Source organism: Diabrotica virgifera, chromosome 5 (genome assembly GCF_917563875.1).
Source record: "Diabrotica virgifera virgifera chromosome 5, PGI_DIABVI_V3a".
NCBI lineage: Eukaryota > Metazoa > Arthropoda > Insecta > Coleoptera > Chrysomelidae > Diabrotica > Diabrotica virgifera.
The window spans coordinates 9326591-9342034 of NC_065447.1; the positions used below are offsets into that span (position 1 = coordinate 9326591).

General features: G+C 33.2%; 1 protein-coding gene across 4 annotated transcripts in view; it reads right to left on the minus strand.

Annotated features, from left to right (window-relative positions):
* The window catches only part of LOC126884930 (protein twisted gastrulation-like), a 489408-nt gene that overhangs the window by 4207 nt on the left and 469757 nt on the right, over window positions 1-15444 (minus strand). For all 4 annotated transcript variants that reach the window (XM_050651282.1, XM_050651284.1, XM_050651281.1 and 1 more), the window contains 2 exons: window positions 11576-11776; window positions 3399-3603 (listed from right to left, as the gene is read on the minus strand). In XM_050651282.1, the coding sequence (XP_050507239.1) occupies window positions 3399-3603; window positions 11576-11776 (406 nt within the window). The remainder of the gene's footprint in view (window positions 1-3398; window positions 3604-11575; window positions 11777-15444) is intronic.

Genomic DNA, 15444 nt, shown 5'->3' on the forward strand with positions numbered 1-15444 from the left:
TAAATTTTTTAGTTTTGTATGTCTTTGGAGCTTTGTAAATAATTTTTAATTTTGAAAAACTTCTTTCCCCACTAGTTACCAAACAGGGAGTGTTAATAAAATTCTTAGTTTACAACTACATTTGGGTATAAAGATATTAGGTCATTTTGACACAAATAGTTCAAAAATTCTAAAGTTTTCATGGAGTATGGTATCGTTTAAAATATATCGCTTTTAGAAGATTATTGTACCATCAGTTTTTTTTTTCTTTTTTTATTGAAAGTATTGAATGAAGATTCATACAATATTTTTCAAGTTTTTCATCATCTATTTCCCTCAATTTAAAAATATATAAAAATTAAAAATTTTTAATATGAGTTTTTAGAAGCTAAAATGGATCAATCAAAGAATTAACGGCAATGTCGAAAATATGGATGAACAAATTTATTTTAAATTTAGTTTCATCTGTTAAGATTTCAGATTTTTCGTAAGCAAATAAAAGCTTTTTTCTCCTGGCTCGAATTTCATTTTCAGTTGGAAATTCAGAACTTATAGATAGATATCAAAATTTTCTGAAATTTCCTTAAATTTTCATTTAGTTAGTAGCCATATTGTCTGTAACTTTGTAACTTGTCATTTGTAACTATGTAACTTTTCATTTTTTCTATAGTTTCTGACATTTTTACACAATCTGACAATTTTTTTTATTTTACTGATTGTGCCGTCCCCTTGTAATGCCGCCTAATGCGACTGCCTCGCCGCATCATAGCACGGCACGGCCCTGCTCATCTATACATGGGACACAGATAGAGCGCGTAAACAGTATTGCTACCTGGGAACTATTATAAATGAACAGTGGAGCAATGTAAAGTACCTTATGAGAAAGGCAAGAACGGCCTTTAAGAAAATGAGCGCCATCTTCAAAAGCCTCAACATGTTCCTAGACGAAAAAATGAGACATTAGAGATGTTACGTTTTCTTTGTGTTATTGTACGGAGCGGAGGCATGGACGATTACAGACACCACTATTAAAAAACTTTAAGCATTTGAGATGTGGCTTTATAGAAGAATGCTGAGAATATCATGGACAGCAAAGATCACGAACGACGAAGTTCTAGGAAGAATGAAGAAGGAACCGGAGATTGTGTTTACCATCAAACGCATAAAATTGCAGTATCTCGGACACGTTATGAGAAATCAGCACCGTTACTCCCTGCTGCAGTCCACATTGCAAGGTAAAGCCAAAGGTAAGCGCGGACCCGGTAGAAGGAGATATCATGGCTGCGGAATTTGAGATCATGGACGGAAAAACCTCAACGGAACTGTTTCGAGCCGCAGCAAGCAAGGTTATGATTGCCAATATGATTTCCAACATTCGAAACGGATATGAACCAAAAGAAGAAGAAGAACCTTACACAAAAACGCTAGCACACTACAACAGGACATCACAACTGTATCTGTTCCAAAAATGTAGAAAGATCTCAGACCAATTTGCAGCAGCATGTGTTCTCCTTGAAGCAGACCGTTTCTCCCAGACATAACATAGCCTTTAGCACGCAACACACAACAACAATTTAGATACTGAATCTATTTTCTGGAGGTATGTTATATTCAGTATTATGTTTATATGGGATTGAGCCACAATGAGAATTTTCCCAGAATTTCCGAAATTAATTTCTTTTAATTTTCTGAGAACGATTTCCGGAGTAGAAATCGAAACGTTGAACAATAGTTATTTAAGAAATGTAATTTTCATTAAACCAACAATTGTGGCAAAATCCCATACAAACATAATACTGTATTAGAAACTCTTAACAATACTTACAAATCTAGAAGAAATGGATTATAATTCCAATAAACTGAGTCAATTTCGACATCACTAAACTTTAAAAATAATAAGAGTCAAATTGGAAAGAGGAATGGTACATTGACAACAAAAACCAAATTAAATGCATCATGGAGCTACTAACACTTTGCACAGACAACGCACGTCTATTTTCAGTTACCTAGCTACACTAGGTTCGCTTTCAAGATGCAGTAGAAATAAACAAACCAAGACACGTTAACGACGTTCTACACCTTCGTTGCGGGGAATGCCTCTCAGAGGAAAGGGGGGAAACTTATATGCAAGCGAAAGTTGGTAACAATGCATTTATAGCAGAATACTCAAATCATATGTTTCAGTATTGTATACTTTATAAAAATAAATTCTAATAAATTACGGAAATTACGGAGTAAACTACGTAATTAATTATAATAAATAAATTAAAAATAAATGGTACGGTAAACAATTCTCATTTTTTAATATGTTATTCCTTACAAAAAAAACTTAATTTAAGCACAAATAATTAAAAATCGTAAATTTGGGTAAAAAGTTATTAACTTTTTAAGAATTCCCATAAGAGCCCATGTTAAAACTTAACTTTGACTCTTAATAGTAATTAAACGGCACGGTAAAACAATTTTTAAAAAATCAAGTCTTAGTTTTTTGAAGTAAACTATAACATACTAAAATTTCATGCAAATCCTTAAATCTTTGCCGAAGGTGTAGAACGTCGTTAAATGCCACTAGGAGCACAACCGAATCATAATTTACAATGTATATACCTTGTAAATCCCAAATCATGATTTCCAAAGATTATACATTGTAAATTATGGTTCGGGAGTGCTCCTAGTAGCATTTAACGCGTCTTGGTTTGTTTATTTCTACTGCACCTTGAAAGCGAACCTAGTGTAGATAATCATGTTTACAAACAAATTTCAAATTCACAAAGAAAAAGGTTTTCCTGTAGCTGGCTGTAGGTATACCTGTCACCAAAAATTTAAGTAAGATCTTTTATATAAGGTATATAATTTATTAAAATTCCTTAAAAAGGGCTACATCACATATGTAGAACGTTTTCGATCTGATTACATCGTCAGTGCTGGACAGAATGCCCACATGCTAAGCCACCAAAATTGAAAATATTTGGGTAAAAACCCTTTAAAATTATACAGTCATGGAAACATTGGCTAAAATTGTTGTAAGTAACATGGATGTTGTAAATATTACATGATTAGGCCCCGGGCACCATTTGACCCTCACTTGAGTTGGACACATTCAGAGGTTCAGCTACCTCAAATCTTTAACGGCCGAGTTGATATCAACTCAGACCATAGCACGTCAGACGTAGACATGAGAACTATGTGAGACGTGTGAAGGATGTTGAGGCTGTGTGTTGGAAGTTGAGAAGAAAGAGGTAGTGCAAACCGAGGAGACGATGGAAGGACTGTGTGTCAGGTGACTTGAGAGAAATAGGATTAAATGAATATGACACGATGAACAGAAATGACTGGCAAAAAAGAGTGAGGAACAGCTATCCCTGAAAAGGAAAAAGCTGAGGATGTTATAATAAGAGTAACTTTATTTTATTGCTTACCTGCTTTCGTTGATACCGTACTTGATACAGTATTCACCCACACATTCACAACATCCATCGTGGAACCATCGGTAGCTAGAGGCGCCCATCGACTGGCAACTAGTCTTACACTTCCTCCAGCTCATACACTGCGCCCAAAAAGCGACTGTACAATTGACCGTTATGGTGTTCTGCTTTGCTGGGTCCACTTCTTGCTCCACGCTTACTAAAAATCAAAAGTTCTACAATTTAGGTAATGTCCCTGAGCCTAGTAAAGTTGCGTTCGACAATGTGACTTTACAAGGCAATATTTTTGTTGAAAGTATGCGTTTACTAAAGAAAGAAAATGATGGAAGCAATTGATGAGCTGTTCGACAGAAGCACTCCTAAGAGTAGTATGACATACAAGGCACAGAATATTGAACCGTTAAAAAGAACGTCTGACATTTAGCAGAACTGAGTAGAATGACAAAAAGGGAAGCTATTGATGCTAAAATGATAATCAACACTAAGTAGAGCAGTGTCCAATTGCTAAAAAAAATACAAAGAAATACAAGGAAAAGGTAGCTACTTTGCCCACCTTTTCTTTGGATTTCTTGAAAATTTTCGAAACCTCGGGACCTTTTGAGTGTTTAAATATGAAACTGCAAACTTTATACAAAAAAATGCTTAAACTGATGTTATGATGTCTTTTTAAAGAAATTTGCAGTTTCTCCTAACATTATTCTTTTGTAGATATTAATTTGTAATATTATATATTAACGATGACATCGACAAAACTGAACTTACAGGGAAAGCTTACTTAATACAGGGAAAGATCAGAATAAAGGCAAAATAAGCTAAATGGAAAGGAAAAAATGTTAAGGTAGGATTCCAAAAATTAAAAATAAATGATGAGGTATGGATTTGGAATAAAGACCAGGAATAACTTCAAACAATTGAAAACCAAAGCATAAACCAAAAAACTAACAGAGGTAAATGAAACGAAATTAACACAGGCAATATGAAATAAATATGCAGAAAACAATTTTAAAAAATAGGCATCAATTTATAGCATTCGCAGACGGTCTAACACATTACGATAAGTTAGAAAGAACTAGAAAGATTAATGAACAAAAGAGGCAAAAAAATTGAGCTTGTAATAAATAAGGAAAAGACAATATAGTTGCTAATGAACAAAGCAGAAAAAGAAGACAATTTCACATTGGCATTTGAGATAGAAGGAGAAAATACGCATGTTCAAAAGAGTTTCAGAATTTCCTTAGGGAGCATCCATAAACTACGTCGTTGAAAAGGGGGAGGGGGGCCTTTGCTTATTACGACGGTATACGACAGGGGGGAGGGGGCCATAAGTGCACATCCGACGTCGTTTAAAGTTCACGAATATAAAAATATACGCTATTTTAGAATTAAACAGAATTTGTATATTACTTTTATCGCATACTTTTCATTTCTTTTTTATCACTCACAGCCTTAATAATATTGCTAGCAGTTTTATACAGAATAACAAACAATAAAACATTGTCCTATGTCTTTAAACATACGCTTCTTTTCAGAACAACGTCTGGAAGCAATAAATATTAAACTGTTCAGTTATATACTGAATACTGTGTGTGAAAAAATTCTAAAAGAATGAATAGAAATAAAATATTCTATTCTATTTAGTTAGTACATTGTATCTATTTATACTTAATAAAAGAAATGGCTTTGAAATCAAAACAAAATAAGAATCAAGATATATTATGATGCAGTTAAGAAAGCATAGGAACTCCGATAAAAGTGTTGTCTTTTCTCCCAATAAAGCTAATTATTAGTTGTACAGTGAATTGAGAGAAAAAAAGTACGCGAATATTAATGAGCTACATAGTAATACTGATTTGGATACATTCGTAAATAAACTTTGAGAGCTAACTTTTAAAAATCTAGGAATAACATGGAATTAAAAAAAACATCACTAAAAAGGGGGGTCATGAGTTGCAATTGCGACTTCCCCCTGGTCAACTGCAAACGACGCTTTACGACGGAAGGGGGGAGGGGGAGGGTATTAAAAACTCCAAAATTTTTACGACGTAGTTTATGGATGTCCCCTTACGTGGGAGGACATGACGATGGGGGAATAAAGGCACGAATGGCAAAAAAAATAAAAAGTTTGGAGCATTGCGATCATTAATGAAATACAAAGATGTCTCAAGAAAAACAAAAATTAGAATCTACAAAACAGCTATCATCAGGCCTACAGTTACATATGCATGTGAAACAAGAGTAGCGCAGTGCTTAAAAAAAATCAAAAATGGACCTTTTAGAAAGATGAGACAGGAAAATACAAAGAGCAATATATGGAGGCGTGAAAATAGATGATCAATGGAGAAGACGAAATAATAAAGAACTTGAAGAACTATATAACGAACCAAAAATAGCGACGGTAATCAAAGCACAGAGAATGCGAAATTTAGGACACATTCAAAGAACGGAAAGGGGAAAAATGCCGAAAATGGTACTATCACAAAAGCCAATACAAAAAAGAAGAAAGGGTAGACCTAGAAAGAGATGTAATAAACCGGGAGATATTAATAGAACTTCAACCACGATTTTCTGAGTCCTGCCCTTTGCAATACTGGAAGGTTAGAAAAGGTACTCACAATTTGTGGAAAAATCCACGAGTTTCCTGTGACATTTTCCTGTGAAAATTAGATTTTCCATGAGAAAAAAAAGGGGAGTTGCGATGAATTTCTGAGTCCTGCCATATTTATAGAATGGCAGAATACTATCAATTTTATGAAGAAAATTTTTTGGGCAAGAGGCCTGCAAAAGGACTAAGGGAGTATATATAATATACAGGGTGTTTCATTAATAATTGTCCATATAGTAACTGGAGAAACCTTAGCACAAAATACGAAGATTTAACCTAAAACACTTAAATAAAATGTGGTTCCTTACTGAGTTACAGGGTGTTTTATCTAAAAATTTAAAAGCTATTTTTGCTCAGCATTTTAAAACTATTCGACGTATCATTTTCATACTTTGTAGAGAGTATAGGTACTGTACAAGCTACTAAATTATGTTAAACAAACATTTCTGTCTATTACCAGAGGCATACAACGGGGGAAAGTGAATGGTTGACCCTTTCCAAATTCTACGCCACTGGCTAAATTGATATTTTAGTTCAATTTTTGGATTCTCCAATACTTTCTATGAAAATAATATACTCTTCATTCGTAACGATAAAGTCATTAGTTTTCGAGATCTTTGAAGTTAAAAATGAAACAACACGGTTATTTTGATTAATGTATTCTGTCGCTTCATTTTTAATTTCAAGTATCTCGAAAACTAATCATTTTATCGTTTAGAATGAAGAGTATATTTTGTATTAAAAATATTGCAAAATCAAAAAATTACACTAAAATTGCAATTTCGTCAGTGGCGTAGAATTTGAGAAGGATCAATCAGCCCCTATCCCCTGTCGTACGCCTCTGGTAGTAGCTAGAAACGTTTATTTATTTTAATTTAGTAGGGTGTACAGTACCTACACTTTCTGCCAAGTATGATAAGGATATGCCACATAGCTTTAAAGTGCTGAGTACAAATAATTTTTTAATTTTAATCATATGAATCATATCATAAATTAATCAAAATAACTGTGCCGTTTCATATTTAACTTCAAATATCTCGAAAACTAATGACTTTATCATTACCAATGAAGAGTATATTATTTACGTAGAAAGTATTGAAGAATCTAAAAATGGCACTAAAATAGTAATTCCTCCAGTGGCGTAGAATTTGAGAAGGGTCAACCATTCACCATCCCCTGTCGTACGCCTCTGGTAGTAGCTAGAAACGTTTGTTTATTATAATTTAGTAGGGTGTCTAATAGTCGCACTTTCGTCCAAGTATAAAAAGGATACGTCGAATAGTTCTAAAATGCTAAGCAAACATAGTTTTTAAATTTTTAGATAAAACACCCTGTAACTCAGTAAGGAACAACATTTTATTTAAGCGTTTTAGGTTAAATCCTCGTATTTTGTGCTAAGGTTTCTCCAGTTACTATATGGACAATTATTAATGAAACACCCTGTATAGATATACAAACATGTAATGAAAATAATGAAATTTTCATGATTGTCCGAGTCCTTTTTAGGCAGGAAAAATGGCAGGATGTTTAGTTACACCTTTTTTACTATACATAGATAAAAAATGTGTAAAAAAATTTGTGAAAAGTTACACAATTTTCTGAGTCATGCCATTTTGTACATATCTCAAGAATGTTAATATAAATCTATTTACAAAGAGGCAGGATGGTTGTATATTTATTTCGTATATAAAAATATAATTTTAAGTCTGTCAAATTAATACAGGTTGTTACACAAACATATTCATATCACCACAATTTTCTGAGTCACGCCATGTCGAGTATGCTTAAAAAACACTAATCTAAAACCGTATACAACGTGGCAGGATATCCTCAAAGATACATAAAAATTAATTTTTATATCGTTAAGATAATCGTACGGTATTAAATATTATGTTCCTAATGTAATGTCTAGGAATTTTTACACACCTTTCAAATCTAATACCAAACTGTAACATCTTTATTTTAAGCGATTAGATCATATTTTTATCTAAATAGACGCAATAAAAGGAAGAAAATCAATATTTTTTACAATTATTGGTTATAGTACCGAATGTACCTATTATACAGGGTGTCCAGAAACTCTCCCAACAAATGAAGACCGGAGATTCCTCAGATTATTTCATTCATAGGAGATTCTGACCAATAGAAAGCTACAGAAATCTAAATTAAGCTAATAATTTTTGATAATTGCCCGTTGTCAAGTATATTACGTCAGATGCCCAAAAAACTAGTTTTTTTTAATAGCTCCAGAACGCTACTACATATTTAGAAAAACGAAAACTGATACACCTGTTTAACTTCCTTTAATAAATCGATTCCATTAATTGTCAATTTTTATTATCGGTCAACCTACCGTTTTGGATAGGGAAACGGATATTTTATCGCATAACTTTTGTGTGTTTAACTTTTAAACATTTTTGACACTTTATTATTAAATTCTAGGGTATTCTTGTACTAAACGGTACTTTTGCTTTAAGTCGGTATGATACGCTGTGTTCTAGAAAAATCGATTTGAAAAATTTTTCGTTTTTTGAATTTGAAAAAAAAAATTAAAAAAATCATTTAGAAAAACGAAAACTCGAATCAATTTATCTCTGGAATATAAACAGGCGGACCAGTTTTTGTCTATCGAAATGAAAGCGTTCTGGAGACATAAAAAAAAACTAATTACAAGGCGCCATCTTCAAAGAGCTCTAGCTCCCTTAGGAAGCATTTTTGGATTACGTGAATTGTGTTAAATTGTCTTAAAATTATCTTAGGAATCTTAAAATTATATACAGGGTGTTCCATTTAAAAAAACATAAGTTTGTGTCACCCTATCGATACGGGTAGCCCTGTATATTAGAAAATAGTTTTAAATTATGGTCCTATCTTTGCTCCCAGTTCTACTTAAATAAGAAAATCATCCTGCCTCTTTGTATACAGGGTAGCGAGAAAGTATGGAAACACGGTAATTTCTCGGAAACCGCTTGAACGATTGTTATAAATTTTGGTGGGTCAGGGTATTCTAATACGGCCGCTTTTATAGTGATAATTACACTGTTGTCAAATATTCCGTTTTTCTGGAAATCTAATGCACTTTCTTATTTTAAATAGAACACCCTGTATATTTTTTGCGTTTTGAAGTCCTTAAGAAATACTGATTGTTTTTCATGTTATGTTCCCTATACCTAAATGCCATAATTTCTGAGTTCTTGCGACATTTATCAAAAAACATTTTTTAACAAATTATACAAATTTACTTTTTTGGGCCGGGTAGATATTATTTTAGATTCTTTGGGTCATTGGGAACAAAAAAGGTCTTTTGTAATTTTCCTCAAAAGTTAATCGTTTCCGAGTTATAAGTAATTTAAAACTGAAAAAAATCGATAAATGACGATTTTCTGGGTTCAAAAACATAAGTAAAAAATATTATTTTTGAAACTATGAAGTGCCTAAATTCAAGTTCAAACCTTATTTTATTAGAGCCGATAAGTGATTTTGTCTTATTTCATTCTAAAACATTATTTTTTAGTTGTTAATGCAGCCCGATAGCCCGTCCTCTCATATGAGCTTTATCAACAATTAAAAAAAACAATGTTTTCCAAAAACAATGATCCGACAGAAAAATTTAGGTACTTTAATAAAAATTTAATAAGAAATTTAAAAAGTTTGAGCTTGAATTTAGGTACATACTTCGTAATTTTAAAAATGATTTTTTTTCTTGTGGTTTTGAACCTTGAAAATCGTCATTTTTCGATTTTTTTCAGTTTTAAATTGTTTATAACTCGGAAATGATTAACTTCTGAGGAAAATTACAAAAGACCTTTTTTGTTCCCAATGATCCATAGAACCTAAAATCATGTCTACATGGGCCGAAAAAATTGATTTTTATAAATTGTTAATTTTTTTTTAATAAATGTAGCAATAACTCCGAAATTATGGCATTTAGGTATAGGGAACATAACATGAAAAATAATCAGTATTTCGTAAGGACTTCAAAACGCAAAAAATATTCAGGGTGTTCTATTTAAAATAAGAAAGTTCATTAGATTTCCAGAAAAACAGAAGATTTGGCAACAATGTAATTACCACTATAATATCGGGCGCATTAGGACACCCCTACCCACCAAAATTTATAAAAATCGTTCGACCGGTTTCCGAGAAATCACCGTGTTTCCATACTTTCTCGCTACCCTGTATAGACTTATATCAAGATTCTTGAAACATATGCAAAATGGCATGCATAACTTTTTAAAGGCAGGACTCTGCAGGACAGGAAATTTTTCTGAAAAATTTTCCAAGGGACAAGTACACTTAATTAGTAGGAGACGTCATGCCAACATTTTTTTTTTGATCATTTTGAAATAAATATGTTTAATTTATTTAGTTGGCAGTACCCAGAAAATCATGAAAATTTCATTATTTTCCTTACATGGTTGTATACATATACATATACCTCTACTCCGTTAGCCAATTTGCAATTCTCCTGCCCAAAAAATTGTCTTCATAAAATCCATAGTAGCCTGTCATTCTACGGATATGGCAGGACTCAGAAATTCATCGCAAAACCCTATTTTTATTTTTTGGGAAAATTTAATTTTTACAGGAAAATGTCACAGGAAATTTGTGGATGTTTCCACCAATTGTAAGTACCTCGTCTACCTTCTAGTATTGCAAAAGGCAGGACTCAGAAAATCGTGGCTGAACTTCTGTATAATATCTCCCAGTCTGGGAGGGCAGCGCATATGAAGAGGTAATATTAAGAATTGGAAAGAAAAAGTATTGGGCAGGAATCAATGGAAGGAAGGTTAAAAGTGTATGTAAAGGCTATAAGAAATAGTAATGTAATTTATATAAATAGTACAGTGGAACCTCGATAACTCGAATTAATCGGGACCGCGGCCGATCCGGGTTATCGAAAATCCGAGATAGCCGGAGAATATGGTAAAAATTAATAAAATACGGTATACTTACAGATAAACTCCGTTAGAATTGAAATAACATGAAATATATTTATAAATATGCACAGTACCTACTCATTAAAATTACTAAAAAAACACCAAACACAAACGTAAGCAAACGGAAGCGAACAATACAAGACACACAACACAGTCACAACGATGTAATGTTATTTAAGAACAGTGAAAACTAAAGACCATTGTTTATAAAAGAATTTTTTAAATAGTCTTTCTTAAACAATGCTAAGACAGTTTGAAGTAAAAAGGAATAGGTAATACTACAGACAGGTGGCTGTTGTTGCTGTCATTTTTAATATCGTATAGTTCAAATTACACACATACACATTATCTCTCAAATATTATATTACATACATTTTGATTGTTGAAAGGTTTGTCTGATAATTAACTATTTTGGTGGAAAATAAGCCACAATTAAATTGAAAAATACAAAATATTGAAAATCAAAATGTTTATCTGATGAAAATCGGTCCGGGTTAGCCGGACTTCCGGGTTATCGGGGGCCGACTTATCGGGGTTCCACTGTACATACTTAGTTGTAATGGGGAAATTAAACATTATAGCCTGAGACCTTCAAGGCCTGTGGCCTGGCCTTATAAATAAATACTTACACATCGATATTTTGATTTCCTTCTTGGGTTCGTAATAATTCAGTTCCATGTCTATTGGAAACGACTTCGAATCCCATCTTTTGTAAGTATCCGGAAAGTCTGTTAAGAGGGAAAATAGTTGAGGGACTCCTTCATCGAATTCTTCTACGTGCGATTTTCGGCTCAAATCCGTCGCAGTATCGTTTGGTTTGGGGCATATATCTAAAACACAAATACCTACGTTGTTAGTTGCTATAATAGTAATTACAAATTTTAACAAAATTGTGGAAAGGATTATTTATTATTGGAAACTGAGCAAAGTTAATAAATGTTTTTCTGATTATGTATACATTTTAATGTCTACTCGGAAGACATCCTTGAGGGTGAAACAGCCGAAATAAAGGTAAATAGAGTTCCCATCAACACACTGAAAGGTAGACGAGTTCTGGATTAAGTAAATAAGGAGTTCCCATCAACAACATTATATTTGCGGATGACACTGTCACCTTAGTCGAAAATAATGAGGATTTTCAGAGGCTGGCGACCATAATAGCAGACTATCGACAAAAAGACGGTCTAAAAATGAATGTCAAGAAAATAAAATTTATGAGAATATCGAAAACTCAAAGAAATAACGAGAATCTCCTCATAAACGGAACTAATGTCGAACGAGTAGGCCAATATGCAATCTTAGAACAATGATCAACTCCACAAATGATTACTTAGAGAAAATCCAAATCAGAATAAAAATGGCTAGAGCCAATTTTAAAAGATATTTTTTAAAGTTGGAGCTAAGAGTTAGGTTGGCTAGGTGCTACGTTTTCACGACTTTGTTTTACGGAATTGAAGCTTGGCCTTTGAATACGGTATCGATGAAAAACTAGAATCGTTCGAGCTGTTTGTGTACAAAATAATTCTGAAAATATCGTGGACAGAACACGTCACAAACAAAGAGGCTCTGAGAAAGATTAATAAAGAAATGGAAATCTTAAATATCATCAAAACAAGAAAATTATAATATCTCGGGCATATTATGCGTGGAGAGAGATACAACTCCAGTTGATAATGCAGGGAAAGATTCAAGGAAAAAGAAGCATAGAAAGACGTAGAATATCGTGGTTGCGCAACCTGAGAGAATGGTATAGATGTACATCAAATGCACTTTTCGGAGCAGCCGTTTCTAAAGTCCGAATAGTTATGATGATTGCCGACCTCCACAGCGAAGATGTCACTTGAAGAAATTACACTTTATGCAAAATTTTAACCATCGAGTAATAAAATGCGACCAAAAAAGAATGACGAATGACGGGTATAAAAATCAATGCATGTTCGATCTGACACGTCCTGTGATATATATCAGTGACTCATTGGAATTATACTATTCTATTATAATACATGTTATATTGTAGTTGAAGACACTACATGAATACATTCATGGATTACTCCAAAGGATTACTATTAATTACTAATCATAATATATTAATAATTATTATTACACGAGTAACCTGGCACGTAGACTTAATTTTATATGACGGATTTTAGTAGATCCCTAATCTCTATAAAAAAAAAAACGAAAAACTGAAAAAAGTTAAGAAACCGACATTATCAAAGTGACATCAACTCACAATAATTGTTTTGATGTTCAATCAGACTTGGACAGACTTGTAGACAGTGATGTAAGAAGAGAATATTCTCGGCCAGAATATTCTCGTTCTCGAGAATATTCTCTTAGAGTTGCTTCGTCCTTAATCGTGCTAAGACGATATTTAAAAAAGAAAAATGAAAAACGGAAAATGTGGATACTGTTTTTCTAAGTAAACGCGAAACAATGAGTAATTTAACTATGGAAATAATGCTAGACAATTATTTGTTTAAGAATTTTACAAGAATGTCAAAAAGTGATTTCGAACTATTATTAAATATGATAGGGCCAAGAATAGAGAAGAAAGATCAAACAAGAGAAACGCAATACCAATCTCAATAAGATTAGCAATTATTATGTATACATACTAACAGTTTCAGATTAATGTATTTATTCAGGGTGCACTACTTTTCCATTTATCTCATAGTTCCAGAAGTACCTATGCCAAGTTCCACAACTCTGGACGTAAATGTACTGCATTAATAAACCTTATTGTGATTTCATTTGACCACATATACAGCGTGTCCAATTAAGTCGGCATCATATGGGAAACTTTTTTATTCTTAGTTTTATGAAAAAAATTAATCTTTATAAAACGTTGTGCATGGTCTAAAACTTAAAATACATCCATCGTTTATCAGCTTTTTAAGCCGTATACGAGGTATGTCAAGAAATATGAATTTTACTCAAGAGTAAAATAAAAAAAACGAGAACAAGGAGGAAACAAATTGGCACCAAAAAAGAAATACAACCTAGAAAGCTTACAACAAACAAGCATAAGAACGTTATACGAAAAGCGACTGGACGAGAAACTGAAAGGACAATATACATTTATAAATACGGAACATCTTCATACACATATAACACAATGTATACACGAAGCTGCATATGAGGCATTGGGGGAGTACAAAGACAACATAAGAAATAAACCATACTGGTGGGACTTAGAAATAGCCACCGAAATAGACGATAAGAGAGAAAAGTACCGGAAATATATGAGTACACAGAAAGATTCCGATAAGGTTTTATACAAAGAAGCACAAGCAAGAGTGCGGAAAAAAATCACACAGAAGAAAAACGAAACGTGGACAAACAAATGCAATCAACTTAACGCCTATATAGGGGGGACAAGAAACACAGAGAGCTGGAAATTCCTTAAAACGTTGAGAACAGATACCAAAAGGGATATAATAACACCGATTACTCTGGAAAAGTGGGATGGCTATTTCAAGCAGTTACTAGTAGAAAATAGAGAAGATTTTATTAAAAACGAAGATCACGAAAGTTTCAATGTAATTGTCAGTGGCTCACCGATTCGGTTAAGACTGGAAGAAGTACGAAATGCATGCAAATCCCTAAAAAATAGAAAAGCGTCAGGGCCTGGCGACATAGCACCAGAACTGCTCAAATACGGTAGCAACACCCTGTATGAATACCTAAGAGATCTATTTAATAGATGTATGAATGGCGAAGTCATACCAAAAGAATGGCAATTGTCTGTAATTTCTACAATACACAAGAAAGGCAGTAAAAATATATGCGATAATTACCGGGGAATATCTGTCACAAGCACCATCAGCAGAGTTTATGGAAAAATTATCAAAAATAAAATAGAAGAAGAATACAAGGACTTAGAGGCCGAAGAGCAAGCCGGTTTCCGCGCTGGCAGATCCACCACTGACCACCTATATTGTGTAACACAGTTAATAGACAAACAAATAGCCTACAATCAAGAACTGCATTTAGTGTACATAGACTTAAAAAAAGCATACGATACTGTACCACAAAGTAAACTTTGGGAAGCCCTCGAAAAAACTAACATCAGTCTGAACCTCATTAAAGCTGTAAAAAATCTATACCAACATAATATAGCAAAAGTTAAGCTAGGCAAGGAAATCTCGTCAGGATTTGAAGTGAATAAGGGTCTTAAACAGGGCTGCTGTCTATCGCCGACACTATTTAAAATATATTTAGAGCAAGTTTTGAAATCCTGGAAAAGGAAATGTAAGAATATGGGTATACCGCTAAATGATGATAACATGCTATACACTCTATGTTTTGCGGATGATCAGATTCTTATGGCCCAGGATTATCACGATATTGAATATATGACCCGAAAAATCATAGAAGAGTACCGGAACTGGGGTTTAGAAGTGAATACCAAGAAAACGGAATATATGTGCGTTGGAGGTATACAGCAGGATCTAGCGTTGGAAAATGAAATAACTATTAATCACTGTCAGGAATA